The sequence below is a fragment of the Rattus norvegicus genome, chromosome 1, assembly GCF_021556685.1.
Source record: "Rattus norvegicus strain SHRSP/BbbUtx chromosome 1, alternate assembly SHRSP_T2T, whole genome shotgun sequence".
NCBI classification, from domain to species: Eukaryota; Metazoa; Chordata; class Mammalia; order Rodentia; family Muridae; genus Rattus; species Rattus norvegicus.
In genome coordinates, this window is record NC_141534.1 from 14,423,767 (window position 1) to 14,440,364 (window position 16,598).

General features: G+C 45.1%; 1 protein-coding gene and 1 long non-coding RNA gene across 2 annotated transcripts; one reads left to right on the forward strand and one right to left on the reverse strand.

Annotated features, from left to right (window-relative positions):
* Positions 1 to 4,569: 4,569 nt before the first annotated feature.
* On the reverse strand, positions 4,570 to 11,517 carry Hebp2 (heme binding protein 2). The gene is given in 4 exon segments (NM_001107515.3): positions 4,570 to 6,383; positions 9,444 to 9,624; positions 10,546 to 10,681; positions 11,117 to 11,517. Coding segments are annotated over 4 exon segments (612 nt in total). The 5' UTR covers positions 11,213 to 11,517; the 3' UTR covers positions 4,570 to 6,184.
* Positions 11,518 to 11,607: 90 nt separating this feature from the next.
* On the forward strand, positions 11,608 to 16,266 carry LOC148006848 (uncharacterized). The gene is made up of 3 exons (XR_015644697.1): positions 11,608 to 11,762; positions 12,816 to 12,882; positions 14,642 to 16,266. It is a non-coding gene; the product is annotated as an uncharacterized LOC148006848 (long non-coding RNA).
* The last annotated feature ends 332 nt before the right edge of the window (positions 16,267 to 16,598 follow it).

Genomic DNA, 16,598 nt, shown 5'->3' on the forward strand with positions numbered 1-16,598 from the left:
AGCGTGGTCTGTTAACTTCCTTTACCAAGAATACCTGCAGTGCCACAGGATCTACCAAACACTTCTTTGGTCCCTAGTTAGTGGTGCTATAAGTTGCTTTTGGTGATGGTGCTTTAATCACAGCAACAGAAAAGTAATAGAAGCAAGGAGTTCAAGACCAACCTGGATTAGAGATCTGGCTTTTTTTTTTTTTTTTTAAAGCTAGGGAAGTGTCTACCAGCTTATCCTCGATATGATGTGGGTTCCCCCATTTGTGTCTAGGCATCACAGACCTGGCCTGGTTGGCTATTTCCTGGCAGTTAGCGAGTTTTGGAGCCCACTGTTGACCTTCAGAGTTTTCTGCTTGGCAATGTGTTAAGGACTCGTAATAGTTTATTTTACATCTGTGCCTTTTTGTGTGTACACATAGTCACGTGTGTGTGCGTATGTGCATGCGGAAGTCAGAAGACCATATTAGGCGTTGTTCCTCAAGTATAGACACCTTAACTTTTTGAGACAGGGATTTGAATTAACCTGAAACTCATGAAGTAGGCTAAGCTGACTGACCAAGCCTCAGCCATCTTGCCTGATTCACCTCCTCATCAGTAGAATTACAAGCGTGAGCCACGACACCTGGCATTTTAAAAATGGTTCTTGGAATTGACCTCGGGTCCTCAAGATTTTATGTTGTTTGTCATCTTGAGGTGCTGGAGATAAGACCTAGGCTCTTCAGTCCAGTGGGCGTGATGGCTAGTCCTGGTTGTTAATTTGGACACACCCGGGAAGAGCGATCCTAAATCGGAAAATTGCATTCATCAAGTTGACCTGTGAGTGCACCTGTCAGGGCGTTTTCTTGATCGATAGATGACAGGGAAAGTCCCTGCCCACTGTGAGCAGTGCCAACCCTGGGCAGTTGAGACCGAGTTGTACAAGAATGACAGCTGAACCATCCAGAAGTGGCAGCAAACGACTAAGCAGTGTTCCTCCATGGTTTCTGCTTCACCTTCCTCCCCTCTGTGTGATGTGGAAATGTGAGGTGAAATGAACACAACTTTTCTCCAGGTTGCTTTTGACCACGGTGTTTATCACAGCTACAGAGAGGACATAGGCAACTTTGTACCACCGGGCCCTTGTTTGTTGATGACTTATCTGTATGACATCAAACTAACTTGGCAACAACCACTCTAGCTTACCTTTTATGTGTCATCCGCCCTTTCTCTCCTGTGGTGGATAAAACAATCATCGACCTGTCATTCCATTTTCCTGCACAAAAAGATGCTACTCTGTCAGTTTACTAACCGGACAGCTTCGGGTAGCAGAGACTGTCTCCACCACCTCTCCAAATCCTGTCTTTCCACCTATGTTCTTGAACTGTTCATTCCAGTTAAACCAGTTTGGGGCTGATCCGGAGTTAGAACAAAAAATGTGTGGTGATGTTACACCTCTGAAAGGATAAGGGGAAACAAGATTTAGAAGAGAGCTCTCTTAGTGTCTGTAATACAGGTCCAACAGTTTCTCTACCAGCCCCGTAGGGTGCTCCAGAGCAAAGACTACTTATTGGAGGAGTCCCGAATTGGGCAGAAATGAACAGGTCTGGTGTTACCACTTTGTTATTGGTTGGAAGTTAGAAGGAAAAGTAGGCTGTTAGCATTTCCCGACTTACCCCCCATGATGATCTACAGACTTCCCAAAAAGATGTGCACTTGTCTTAGTGTCAGAAGTGATTCTTAGAGGAGTTGACTGCTGGAGACCACCTGTCAATCACACCCTTCACACCTGGGGAGCTAGCACTTTCTTGAAGATCCAAATCTTAGCAAAGAAGTGACCATGTTCTGCTCACATCAGTAACCCCACTCCTAAACCAGGCCACTCATCAGCTCTGGTAACTGCACCTCTTCAGGTATAACTCAATTCCTAAATGCTTTAGACAGTCCTTTGATCACTGGACAATAGGTTCTCTAAAATCCTATGTAAGGTCAGCAGCTTTCTTTATCCAAAGAGCTGGTGTCCTAGAAGCCCAGTGGCCCCACCCAGCAAGCAGAAGATACCACATTTTAATGTGGGACTAAACATAGCCTCTTCCTTTGACCACTGTCATGTCCACCCAAGACGGACCATTTGGCTCCTCGCTTTCCTCATTCTCATCTCTAGGGTCTCTCCTTGAGGAAAGACCTCCCCTGACCATGCTGTGTGACAGCCATGTAACCTTCCATGCCTCTGTCTCACAGCCTCATTTCAATTCTTTGTGTGTGTGTGTGTGTTCATATATGTATAGGCACAAATGTGTGTGGGAGCATGCATGAATGTGTGTCCACTTGGAGGCCAGAGAACAACCTTGGCAGTCTTTTCATGAGGGGCTGTCTACTTTTTTTTTTTGTTTGTTTGTTTCATTTTTGTTTGTTTGTTTGAGACTAGGTTGGCTTAGAATTCACCAGATAGGCTAGAGGCTGACCAGAGAGAATTCAAGCTTTCATTATCATGAGGTTCTTGAGATCTTCCTGTCACCAATCTCTGGTATTGAGCTTCTAAGCTTATATCACTATAACTAACTTTGCTTTGATTTTAACGTGGACTCTGGGCAATGGACACAGGTACTCGTGTTTGTAGAGCAAACATCTTAACTGATGAAAGTATCTTCCCAGAAATCCTCCTATCAGTTCCCTCCATTGCGTTTGCCATTATCCCAGGTCACCATCTTATTTCAGTTGAACCTTCCTGCTCTAGGATGCAAAGCTCATTCAGACAGGACCCCTGCCTGTCAGGAGCACTGCTGTAGTTTCCAGCAGACGGCTGGACTCAGTAGATAATGATCGTTGCTGGAGCTGGTGAATAGCAAGTCATAGACGAGGAACCATGAGCACAGTGTCAGGAACACAGTAGGGGCTCCGTAATGACTTGAACAAAGCCATGTCCTGGAAGTGTGTGTGTGTGTGTGTGTGTGTGTGTGTGTGTGTGTGTGTGTGTGTGTGTTGGGGGAAATTTAAAAATTTTAAGAAGCGAAGTAATGACTGTAAAGGGATGACCATAAAGGGATGGCTGAGTTCTGTGAACTTCAGTGAATTCTTTTCGGCCTTCTTTATAAGCCTATCTTCTGAAAACTGTGACTTAAACTGTAGCTCAAAGGCAGCCTTTGATCAACTCTTTCCAGGGCAGCTGGGTAGAGAGGCAAAGGGGCAGAGGTGGAGCATGAGCCAGCGAGAAAGCTGGACTGTGCTATATGAAAGTCAAGAACAAAACAAAACAAACAAATAAACAAACAAAACCAATGACTTCTTGTTGGTGAATCAGATTTCCCAAATCAGAGTATTGAGTCTACAGAGAAGACAAGATCTCATTCATGGATCAAAATTAGACCAGTAGCAAAGTAGAAGGCTAAAACCTAGAAAAGAATGTCTAAACATGTCCGCTATTACAAGGGATGTCGTAAAAATATAAAAAATAGGGGTTGGGGATTTAGCTCAGTGGTAGAGTGCTTGCCTAGCAAGCGCAAGGCCCTGGGTTCGGTCCCCAGCTCCGAAAAAAAGAAAAGGAAAAAAATAAATAAATAAATAAAAGGCTGTCTTTTACCTGCTCTAGGTCTGGCACCGCAGTGCCTCAAGATATCTGCTAGATATCTTATATATTTGGTTGTGAGCCTAGCCTTTAATGGTTGAGCCATCTCTCCAGCCCTCTGCTAGATATCTTAATTCTCAGTCAGCAAAGCCTCTCACCCACTCTGCTCCATTCCATATCACACTGCCAAAGGCCTCTCTCTGACCCTGGCAGCAATCTCTCCACCTATCTAGTTCCCAAGGCAGGTTTCCCTGCCAGAAACACACATCCCAACTCTGTGGCAGCCCAGACTAACCACCGCACACGTTCTTACACTTGAATCGCTACATGAAAGAACACACAACACAGTACCTTTGGCCCAATTGATAAAAGCCCAATACACATCCATCCCTTAAAAACATTTGTAACAACCCGTAAAGGCACAGTGTGGAATCTTAACGTCACCTGCCATATTGTCCTGCCACAGCTTCTCTCCCTGTCCCTCCTGTCTCTTTCTACTTTCCGTTCCAGTCTTCTCCTCTTCCTTCAAACTTTTCTCCCGCCCATCCTTCCCTCTCATCCAATGACAGGCCTCCTTCTATCCTGCACCTCACCTGTGACATCATCCCACATTGGGATGCTTCACAATCAGTTTCAGCCATTTTACTGGTGTGGGAAACATTGCGTGGATCTATCAATTCATGATTTGAAAAGGTTTTAACTTATTAAGAGGAGAGGAAAATTGCACTTGAATGGGGCAAAAAAAAAATCAATTTTCTTTCTGAGTATCTTTCGGCTGTAACTGAATTTTGGCAATGAGAAATAGATTCCTGTCACTTAAAGTGGAAATTGCTGACTGAAAAATGCACATTTCATACAAGGTCGCAGACTAAAGACTGAAAATATTTGCCTCCTAACAGTGGAAGTTAGTCCCGTGTGGACTTTTCATCAGAAGGAGAGACTTAAAGGCAGCTAGTGATATATATCCATACATGGATATATATGTATATGTATACATATGGACTGTATGTCCATATGTACATATACATATATATATATATGCTATAAAAGTAAAAAAATTAACATGCAACTCAAGCAAGTAATGCTGAGAATTAAAGATTCTTATATCTGCAATAATTTCAGAACCAGAAATATAGCTTGTTCTGTATCAAAACTGACCATCTTAAAGGTTTCTGTGCTTATTACCATAGTCAGAGTGGAATGAATGGAAAAACCAGGTCAGCCTCTGCCCTTACAGTTTTGTCTGGGGCAAAAGTTGCCCGAGAACCCCATGCCCCAGTTTCTTCCTCTACAAAACAGTGGTGCTCAGCTGTGGATTATTCTGAAGCTTGACTGAAGATCCAGGTGAAATACTCAGGACAGTCTTCAACTATGGGGACAGATGTGGCTAGAGCAGTGGTTCTCAACCTGTGGGTCATGAGCCCTTTGGGGCTGAATGACCCTTTCACAGGAGATGCCTAAGACCATTGGAAAACACAGATATCTATACTGCAACTCAAAAAGAGAAGAAAAATTACAGTTATGAAGTAGCAGAAGAAAGACAATCTTATGGCCGAGGGTCACCACAACATGAGGAACTGTATCAAAGCATTAGGAAGACTGAGAACCACTGGTCTGGAGAGTTTAATTTTACAAAGACACATTAAAGTTGGAGGGATTTCATGTATCATTTAGCCTTATGCAATCTATTGTACCCTCAGCTGACTTCATGGTCATTTCTCAAGAAGTGACCGTATGGTCTCTGCTTACATCGAAGTGGAAACCATGCCACTTGTGAGGGGCATTAATTATCATGAGGTTCCTGAGATCTAGCCTGCTCTACTCTCTGCTCTCAGAGCCAGCATCCTGGGAGTCTGAATTAGAGTGAGAGCCATTTCTATGACAGCTGCCAGGGATCTGAGTGTGACTTGATCTTTTGAAGAATAAGATGTAAACAATACAAGGAGGCAAGGCTTTCTAACCTCCTTGATCTTGCAGCAACCCACTTTTGGAAAGAGTAAGAATTTCCATACATCTAGAACAACTAGACTATATACAGTTCTTTAAAAAATTCAAGCGAATGTTACAATTAGGTATCTGTGTGGGGTTTGTTTGTTTGTTTTTTGTTTTTTGTTTTTTTGTCAAGTAGCATAGGAAGTCTCATCATCTTGTCAAACTCATCTTCTGCCTCCAAATTTTGTCAGTGCATTAAGGTAAGAACTTTCTTTGTTCAGAGAGCAACAGTTGGATGAGGACATGGATCCAATGGAAAAACTCAACAGGAGAGGCAGTAAGGTTATTTTTGTAGCCAACATAATTTTACTTCCACACAGAATACATTTTTAACATTTTCGCTGCTATTATAAGGAAGGGAGAGCATTCAAATGCCCTAAATCCAAGTAGAGAGGCAAGACAACAGTGCTAGGGCCAATGAGAGGGAAATGCCACGCATTGTCTCGGATCCTCTCGGAAATAGAGGCCACCTGAGTTATGACCCATTTCCGGGTTTGTGTTTATACTCTGTATCTAAATAAAGCTACTTACAAAGGCACACTGGGAATAAGCATGGTATACAGTGGTAGTTCAAGCCAAAGACACGACATGTGTCACCTAGGAGCGCTATCAATGTCTGCACTCAGCAGAAGGTCTGCCCCTGCCAGTGATCTTCCTTTCCTTACTTGTCTTCATCGGAGGGCTCGTTTCTCTGAATCAGCCACACTTCGTTATTTCTGTCAAGTAACCGGAACGGACTGCTGTAGCCTGCAGTATAAAAGACCTTCTCGTTGAAGACTTTTCCTTCTTCCCTCAGAATGTTTGCCAAGGTCAAAAGTTGCTCTTGATTCTTTTGGCCACTGGAGAATCCATCGAAAGACCTACGGATGAAGAAGCGGTTGTGCGTAAGTGACCGACTTTACTACAGATGCCAGTGATGGTCTGGAGTCAATAGCAGGGGCTGGGGCCCTGAAAGCTGGACGAAGTGGCTTTCAGGCAACCACTGACCTTCATGCCTAGATCTGAGAGACTCGGGAGGACAAACAATTCTCATCCTTTGACAGATTTGAAACGTACGTCTTCTCATGTGGACCAATATATACAAAACTCACCATAGAACCTTATGAGAATGTACACTGTGGGTGTCTGGGATACAGCCCGAGCACATCACTAGGAACTTCCCAGAAGCATACAGTGCTTCAATTTAGAGAACCACTCAGAAGCCCCTTCATATGCTCACTCCTCTTCCACACCCCAAGCCCCTCCCATCCCTTTCTCTTGCTTCCTTTGTTCTCTTTTGTATACAATTCAGGCTGCTCTGAAAGTCACCACTAGCTATATAGCCCAGGCAACCTTTAGAAACACTGTAGCTGGGGCAAGTCTCAAACTCAGGATCCTCCTAACTCAGCCATTCCAATGCTAGTTTTAGGGAAGTGTACCAGCAAGCCTCACTCCATCATGTCCTGTTTCATTTGTTCTGCTACTGTTGCTGCACACTTTTGAGATGGAGTCATAGTTGCTTAGGCTGTGTTGGAACTCTCAGGCTTAGGTTTAACTTCTGTCTCAGCTTCCCAAATACCTGGGACTATAAGGGTGTGGCAGCAGACTCGAGTCCCACATTCACTAAAATCCTTCCCCATTTCCTCTTCTGGGTCAAAGAGCACACAATGGGTGACAGATAAACACAATATAGTTTGGCTGTCTATACATTCACAGCCCAGTGGATGAGATCAACATTTTGATAGCATTATCTAAACATTAGTACTTTAACAGAGAGGGGCCTCTGAATGGTCTGGAGAGACGGCTCAGTGGTTAAGGGCACTGACTGCCCTTCCAGAGGTCCTGAGTTCCATTCCCAGCAGCAGGCATGGTGGCTCGCAACCATCTGTAATGGGATCCGATGCCCTCTTCTGGTGTGTCTGAGGACAGCGACAGTGTACCCATATACAGGAAACAAATAAATCTTTGAAAAAAAAGTTTTTGGTTTTTTTATTTTTTAAAAAGGGCTCTGAGAAATAGTAAGGACTCAGTCAGGGCTAATGGTGTCTTCTGAGTTGGTCTTAGAATGAACGACGATTTTCCCCCAACACAGAAAGGGAGAGATAAAGGAAAATGGAAATGACAAAAGTGCAAACACTGTCAGAGCGTAAGATTAGGTGTACAAGGAGAACCAAAGCCAGGAACAAGAATGTTACATAGTAGCCAATGGCCTTCTGGGATCATGTAACAGGACGCTGAGCAGAAAGGAACCTGCTGGCATCTGAATATGAACGGAGGCCAAGAGACAGGGCAGGTTTGAGGTATGGCGCCGCTGCAAGGACAGAACAGGAAAGAGAATAAAAGTTCAATAAACTGCACACATCACAGTATCCTGAGGTGAAACCCCAACAGCACACTGACCTGCTGAGGTGCGCGACGTGCAAGGACCGTTACTTTTACTCAGAAGGTTAAGAAGGAGAAACAAAAAGCATTTTTACTATGTATGCTTCATTGATATAAGTTTTATTATAACTATGCCAATGCAAAAAAATAAAAATAAAAAAAAGTCAGTCTGTCTGCCCTTGACAAGATCCTTCCAAGAAGAGCAAAGACCATGTTTATTCTAGTCCGCGATGTCGCCTTATACCTAGATGCACATGGGCAGAGGGCAACAGCAAGGGCTGGGCCATCCATCCCAGGCCCTCCCCACCACAGCCTTCCCTAATGGAACTGCGGGGGAGGGGTGCCAAATTAGAAGGGTGACTGGTAGACAACTGTAGCCTGGGAGAAACTACAAGGAGGTGATTCTAGACAGAACAACTTTGCTGGGCTTGGGGACACCCAAAGTCGTGAGATTCAGACATGTCAGGTATCAAGGGCCCAATTCCTGTCCAGGAAAGCTTGGGAGATCCAACATCCATTCCAACGGACCCCGTCGGGTACAGCCTTGAGTCAAGGAAGCTATCTAAAGCCTTGATTGAGGCCCATTATCCTTTCTTCTCTCTGTTCTCCCTTTGAAAGGGGGCTATCTCTCCCTGGCACGTCACATTGTTGTACTTCGGAAACCCATAGCTTGTTTGGCTTTTACAGGCCCACAGCTAGAGAGAATTTGCTTCAAGAGATGAATCATGCCTTGAGCCTCGAGCCAGATTTTATTTGGATGTTATTTAAATGAGTCTTTTGAGTCAGTGCTGGAAGATTCTGGGGCTAGTGAAATGGAACTGGATGCATTTTTTGTGAGAAAGACACAAAGCTTCTGCGATTAGGGACAGAATGCTGTGGACTGAATGTCTGTCTCTCTCAAATTCATATTGAACTCTTCATCACAAATGGGGTAGTTTTAAGAGCCTCTGGAGGGTGGTTTTGTCCTGGGGGGGTTGAGCCCTTAAGAAAGGGATTATCACCCTTACAAAAGAGGGTCAAAGGTGCTTATATGAATCAGGAAATGATTCCTAGCCAGACACAAAAACATGTCAGTGTCCTGAACTTGAACCTAGCTTCCAGAAAGAACTACAAAAAGCAAACTTGCGTTTGGAGTAAGCCACGGAGTCTATAGTATTTGTTGTGGCAGCCCAAACAGACTAGGACAGACACCATATACTATTTTTTGAAGGCATTGTTGTTCAGGCCTGTCTATTTGTTGGAAAGGACAATCCTATGCTCTGGGTGATGTAATTTTGCTATTTTATATGTGGAAGGTGTACAAAGGACTTCTCGATGAATCGATTCTACCTCGCAATAGACTTCAGTGACAGCTTAAAAAAACAAGACAGTAGGAAATATAGTAAACTTTTCTTACGGAAGGGTGAGAAGCTTGCTAAAATTACACAGGAGGAAAATGGTGAATGCTTGGAAGTAAAACAAGCAGGCAGCAGGCAGAAGGCAGCAGGCAGAAGGCAGAAGGCAGCAAGCAGCAGAAAGCAGGTAGCAGGCAGCATAGCAGTTTATTATCCACCACTTACCGCACAAACACAGTCATTTCAGCTCTATCTTCAATGAAGACATCTGACTCCGAAGGCCTGGGTGGATCATGTTGCTGCTCAGAGGGGATATACAGGGAAATGGTAATGGTAGACTCACTAAAAGGACCTGAGCCGGGCTCCACGAAGCTCGTCACCGGAGCTGTCAGTTTGATTTTCATCTCTACGTCAAGAAATAAAATGAAAGCGACTTTAGTGTGTTCGTGGCGAATACAAAGTTTCTAATCTATTTTATGTGAACTTCTTGATTTCCTGTACAGCACCACTATAAATGTACCCTTGAGATGTCTCTCTCTCTCTCTCTTTTTTTAAAAGGGTAGTGGTAGGATGACACATTGCATGAAGCATTTCTGTAGTGTTGTATTCTGGGGTTCATGAATTATCTATTTTTTAAACATAAAGAAGAAATTACAGAAAACATGGGCCAATTAATTATTCTTCTCTATATCTCAGAAATTTTGGTCCTAAAGCTAAGTGACTTGCAAAATCACACACACACAGACACACAGACACACACACACACACACACACACACACACACACACACACAAACAATCATGACTTGAGACTCACATCCTTGCACATCTTCCTGTCCCTTGATATCACTATCTGTCACTAATTATTAGAGGCATTTGGCACAGGAAAGGACTTCTCCTTAGTTACACAGTCCCCTCTCATCAAGCAAAAAAAAAAAAAAAAAACGGGCTGGAGAGATGGCTCAGTGGTTAAGAGCACCGACTGTTCTTCCCAAGGTCCTGAGTTCAAATCCCAGCAACCACATGGTGGCTCACAACCATCTGCAATGAGATCTGATGCCCTCTTCTGGTGTGTCTGAAGACAGCTACAGCGTACTCATATATATAATAAATAAATAAAATATTTAAAAAAAAAAAAAAACGAGGAAACTATAGACATTGACAAGCAGAACCTAGCAGCACTCTCCTGTAGCTACACTAAGGTTCTTGAGGACAAGCGTGAATACAAACATTAGCGTTTCAGTCATCTGGTTATTTGGCTATTACGAAACAGATTTCGCCAGCAAGCTAAAACTCAGTGATCTCAGGATCTCAGAGGCTACTTTTACCTTTCTCATTTTTGCCTTGAATGTAGCCATTCAACTTTGTGAAACCAGTTTGGATGGCTGAATCCCAGTCCAGAGACTCCACGCAAGTGCTGACCCACTTAGCTGGTCCGTAGTGTCGGATCTCATAACTTCCTGGCTAAAATGGTACAGAGAAAACTTAGAGAAGCAAAATATGAACATCGGCAACTCAGGAACATCAGGAGGTGAGAGTCAGAGATACAGGAGACTGCCTGCGAAGAGAAGGAGCTGCTGGCCCGAAGTTCTTTAGGACAAGCATGGACTCTCCAAGGTTTTCCTATGGGATGTGGGGTAGATACTGCCCTAAGGACAGGTTACAAGCATTTCTTAAATCGAAGCGCTGGGTCTGTAGTAACCAGTTCCTCCCTACCCCGCCCCCAGGCCGCCCCACAGGAAGTGGGTGTATGGCTCTCTCCTGCGGGTCAGCTAAACAAACGCATCTCCTGGTTTGCGCAGGATCGAAAATAGTATTTTTAAGCGCAACTCCAGGGGACTCTTCATGCCACAGTAAAGAAGCCCAGATTAATCTTTGCCGGCCATGAAAGACGCCTACCTGGGGGTCTATGTTCTCTGGAGCCTTCCAGCTCGGCATCTCCATGGCCTGCTCCTCTGAGCCCTCAGCCACCCCGAGGTCTGGCTCTTCTGCCATGGGCTAGGGCAGCTTGCAAGGGTCGCGCCCTGTCTATGTCCACCGGCCACCTTGTTCTGAGTACCTGCCCCACCGGCGCACGCACGGCCCTGAAACCCTTACTGCGGATCTCTAGGACATTCTCAGTTTGAGCCACAAGGCGGCGTCGCGATCTAAAGGGAGCTGAGTGCCCACCCCGGGCTTGCGCCAGCCCTAACCACACCCTTCTGCAGGGGTGTGGGGTGTGGTCAGAATCCGCCTCTGGTCAGACTGATCAGGATCCGCAGGCTGGCCCTGGGTCACCCGGGTCCTCTGCAGAGTCCCTCCCGCCTAGCTCGTTGTTTTGCAGAGCTGCATTGTGGGCAATGGTGGGCGTTGGTCTGAGCAGCTGCTAGCTCGGTTTCTGTGGAACCGGTCCGGGCGCCCATTTAGGGATCCTCTCCCTAGGCTGCAAACGCTGCCATCGCCTCTGCTGAATCAGTTTCCTCCCCACGGTCACAGTAGAGAATCGCCTGTACCAGGACTTCACGGCGGAGCTCCAAGACTACTGTGACTCTGACTCCTGCTGCGGGTTAGACTCCAGAGTCCAAATTAGGATCCGCAGACCGATTTATACTAGGAGGGCAGTTTTTAGGTTTACTCTTTGGGAAAGGCAATGGAAACCCAGTGTCTTTGAGGGGCAGTAGTGGCGCGCGGGGGGGTGCGGGGGGGGGGCTGGGGGGTGTGTCTTGGGTTATCTACTTCCTTGACTTGAAACCATCTGAGTCATCCGACCAGCCCAGGAGGGCAGGCGAGAGCACACACTATTGCTTTTTAGATATTTTAGCCAGGCTTCTTACTTTTTTTCCAAAAGATTTATTGAAGTAAATTTATATATAATTCATCTCTTTTTTCTTTTAAATTTTTATACCAATATATAATTTATCTTGAGCATATCCACGCGCCCCTCTTTCCCTTCAGTTCCCACCCCCTCCCCACACCACCCTATCTCATCTTCCTTCCAAAATTCTTTTAGTATTTATTTAGTTCATTGGATTCAGCTAGTGCCATTTGCATACACTTAGGCTGGAGCCGGCCGCTAAGGCACATGGAACCTACCAATGCCCTCAGCCCTAAAAAACAAATGTGTCCCCATGTCCCAGCAACCCATTACTGACAAATAGCTCTCAGACATACTCCAGAGACATCACTCCCCCATGCTGGAATTTTTTTTAACTTTTATTTTTAATTACATGTATGCATATTAATAATATACCTCTCCTATTTAATAAACTAGGCATGTCGGTGCACCCCTGCAATCCTAGAACTGTGAGTTTGGAAGCAGGAAACTCAGCAATTCTAAGTGACCTTTGACTACACACAAAGTTTGAAGCCACTTGCTCTGCCCCACCCCTTTTTAGCTATGTAAGAATGCCTCAAAAACAGAAAATCAGTAATAATAATAAAGTGTACCGCTTAATGGTTTTTAATTATATCTATGGGGTTATGCAACAATTACAATGCCAGGACATCTTTTAACGATCCCCCCACCTCAGCCTTTAGCATGTTCTAAGCCCCTGCGCTAGTTAGCTTTTTTGTTTTGTTTGCTTATTATTTTTTTTTTTTTTTGTCAATTTGGCATAAGTTCCGGTCATATGGGAAGAGGAAACTTCAACAGAGAAAACACCTGCCTTCAACAAATTGGTTTGTAGGCAAGTTCATTTTCTCTGATGGGGCTGGGGCTGGGGCTGGGGCTGGGGCTGGGGCTGGGGCTGGGGCTGGGGCTGGGGCTGGGGCTGGGGCTGGGGCTGGGGGAGGGGCTGGGGCTGGGGCTGGGGCTGGGGCTGGGGGATTTAGCTCAGTAGTAGAGCGCTTGCCAAGCGCAAGGCCCTGGGTTCGGTCCCCAGCTCCGAAAAAAAGAAAAAAGAAAGGAAGCTGGGGCTTGGCACAGTGGCATAGATGCCCTTGATTCCAGCACCACACTGGGAAGACGGTTAGCCAGATCTCTGTGAGCTGGAGGCCAGCCTGGTCTTCATAGTGAGTTCCAAGACAGCTAGGGCTGTGTAGAGAGACCCTGTCTTGAAAGAAAAGCAAAAAGAAGGAAAAGAAAGGTGGCTGAAGGTGAGCTTCAGTTACACACACACACACCCCAGTTTGCTGATGTCACCCAGTGGTAGACGGTGGTATGGAATGTAAGCCAAATCAACCCTTTCTTCCCCGAGTCACTTTTGGATAGTAGTCTATGACAGCAACAGAAAGCAGACTAGGATACGCTCAACGCCTAGAACCACGCTCCAAGAAACTTGTAACTTGAACTTTGTGTTTTGATTGGAAACCGAAAACCAAAATAAAGCAGAGGGCCTGCCCACTTTGCACCTCCCCATCCTGGTGATTGACTGGCTCTGTTTGGGTCATTTTTTTTAGAAAATGTCAAAGAAGCAGGATGGTGTAAAAGTCTCCCATAGTCACTGAGTCTATGCCTAGCTTCATATAGAAGCACACTGGGGTATGCTCTGTGTGACTAACTGCTTTTGCTTCATGCATGCCGTAGCACCACTTTTTTCTTTTTTATCTTTATTAATTTGAGTATTTCTTATTTACATTTCGATTGTTATTCCCCTTCCCGGTTTCCCGGCCAACATCCCCCTAACCCCTCCCCCTCCCCTCTACGTGGGCTTCCCCTCCCCATCCTCCCAGCATTACCACCCTCCCCCCAACAATCACGTTCACTGGGGGTTCAGTCTTGGCAGGCATAGTACCACTTTTTAATGGTCGAATAAAGCTTTTTTTTAAAATAAATATTTTGTTTATCAATGAATGTATGACTATTTGCACTGTTTCAACTTTGGACTACCAGCAGCTTTTGTGTAGGGAAGGGCAGGAGGAGAGAGAGAGGAGAGGAGAGGAGAGGAGAGGAGAGGAGAGGAGAGGAGAGGAGAGGAGAGGAGAGGAGAGGAGAGGGAATAGGAATTGTTAAACAGTTTCTGTCAAGATGTTCTTGAACCATTTTATACTCTGACCAGCACATTGCTCTATTTCCCTACATCCTCTTCAGTTTCTTGGCTTTGAAAACCATAAGTATTTTGTGTGCATACGATTTGTTTTCTATCACTGAAATGTACTGTTTTACATCTCAATTCAGCTGTGTTTAACGAATTCACTCAATTGTAAATCCAGCAGGACTGTCTAATCCCGGAATAACCTATGACCTTCCTAACCCCCTGTGCTGGCTGGTTTTGTGTGTCAACTTGACACAAGCTTGAGTTATCACAGAAAAGGAGTCTCAGTTGTGGAAATGCCTCCATGAGACCCAGCTGTAAGGCATTTTCTCAACTAGTAATCAAGGGGAGAGGGCCCCTTGTGGGTGGTGCCATCCCTGGGCTGGTAGTCTTGGGTTCTATAAGAAAGCAAGCTGAGCAAGCCAGGGCAAGCAAGTCAGTAAGTAACATTTCTCCATGGCCTCTGCATCAGCTCCTGCTTCCTGACCTGCTTGAGATCCAGTCCTGACTTCCATTGGTGATGAACAGCAATGTGGAAGTGTAAGCTGAGTAAACCCTTTTGTCCCAAACTTGCTTCTTGGTCATGATGTTTGTGCAGGAATAGAAACTCTGACTAAGACAAATTGGTACCAGGAGTTGGGTATTCCTGTGACAACCTGACCATGTTTTGGGGAGGACTGTGGAAGGACTTTGGAACTTTGAGCTAGAAGAGCTATTGGGACATTAAGAGCTTCTGTAGAAGCTTGGAAGATAATGTTGAGAACAGTGCAGAAGATGGAAGCCTGGCTTGTGAAATTTCAGAGGGAAGATTAAAGACTCTTATCAAGGCCATGTTGTTTTGATTGTGAAGATTCTGTGGTTTGGGTTAGCTGGGGCTGAAGAATCAGCTGTGATTAACGAGATAACAGAACTACTAAAGCAAACCTTTGAGTTACTGGGACTATTGATGCTGGTCAGCTGGAGCTAAGAATTTAGCGATGATTAAGAAGAGACCAGCATCATTGAGGTGAAATCTTCTGGGAAGTGTTTTCTGAGAGCACAAAGAGGCTGTGATCCAGAGAGAGCCAAGGTTGTACCTCGTGCTGTGACTGGACTTGGTAGTGTGTAAGAGTCATCTAGGTGGTACTAGTTTTGAAGGCATGAAGGGGTCATGAAGAGCAGCTGAGGCTGGGCACTGTGAGAGGCCATGGACAGCCATTGGTAAAGGTGCACCCTCAGTTGCAATTGATGGCCCAGGACTGAAGGGGTCATGCAAAGGAGTTGAGACTTGGCACCATGAAGAGAGCCTGTGATAGGCTATTGGTGAAGCCTAGCTGCAATGGAAGACAGCAGCATTTTGGAGATGGCAGTTACCATGAGATGACCACCAAGAGCAGCAGCAGCAGCAGTGGAGAAAGGGCATCTTCTGTGTGTGCTACAAAGGGCAGAGCTGGAGAAGTGACCCAAGTCCTTGGAGGAGACTAAAAGATCGTGAGTGAATCCCAGATGTTGGACAGTTAGTTCGATTTCGCTTTTGATTGTCACTGTGCCCTGATATTTTCCCCTCTTGAAGTAAGAAGCATTTTAGTGGAGTCCACAGTTAAGAGATTTTGAATTTTAAAAGTTATTGGATATTTTAAATGGATTGAACTTTTAACATGTAAAGACTGTGTGACTAACGTTATTTAGATCTTGGGGATGAATAAGAAAGTAAGAGTTGAGGCTTAATAGTGATGTGTTTGTGTGTCAAGTTGACAGGGGTCAATTGCACTGGCTAGTTTTGTGTGTCAACTTGACACAAGCTGGAGTTATCACAGAAAAGGAGTCTCAGTTGTGGAAATGCCTTTTGGAAACCCAGCTGTAAGGCATTTTCTAAACTAGTGGTCAAGGTGGGAGGACCCAGCCCATTGTGGGTGGTGCCACCCCTGGGCTGGTGGCCTTGGGTTCTATAAGAAAGAAAGCTGAGCAAGCCAGGGGAAGCAAGCCAGTAAGAAACATCCCTCCATGGCCTCTCCATTAGCTCCTGCTTCCTGACCTGCTTGAGTTCCAGCTCTGACTTCCTTTGGTGATGTAACAGCAAAGTGAAAGGGTCAGCTGAATAAACCCTTTCCTCCCCGACTTGCTTCTTGGTCATGATGTTTGGGCAGAAATAGAAACCCTGACCAAGACACCCCTGCCATCCACTTACCTACTTCCTACATCTGTAAATTTGCCTCATCTGAGCGTTTTGAATCAATAGAATCAGATATGTGTGATTATGTGTGTAACCATGTATATGATTGTATAGGCTGGTTTCTTTCACTTACTGAGAGGAGTATCATTTTCAAGCTCTACCTGTGCTACGGCGTAGATCAGTCCTCTGTTCTAGCTCACTGCTGGAAAATAGCCCATTTGTTTGGGCCTGGTAATTTAAGCTTCTTTCCTTCTCTGCCCTTCTCTGACTAAACAAC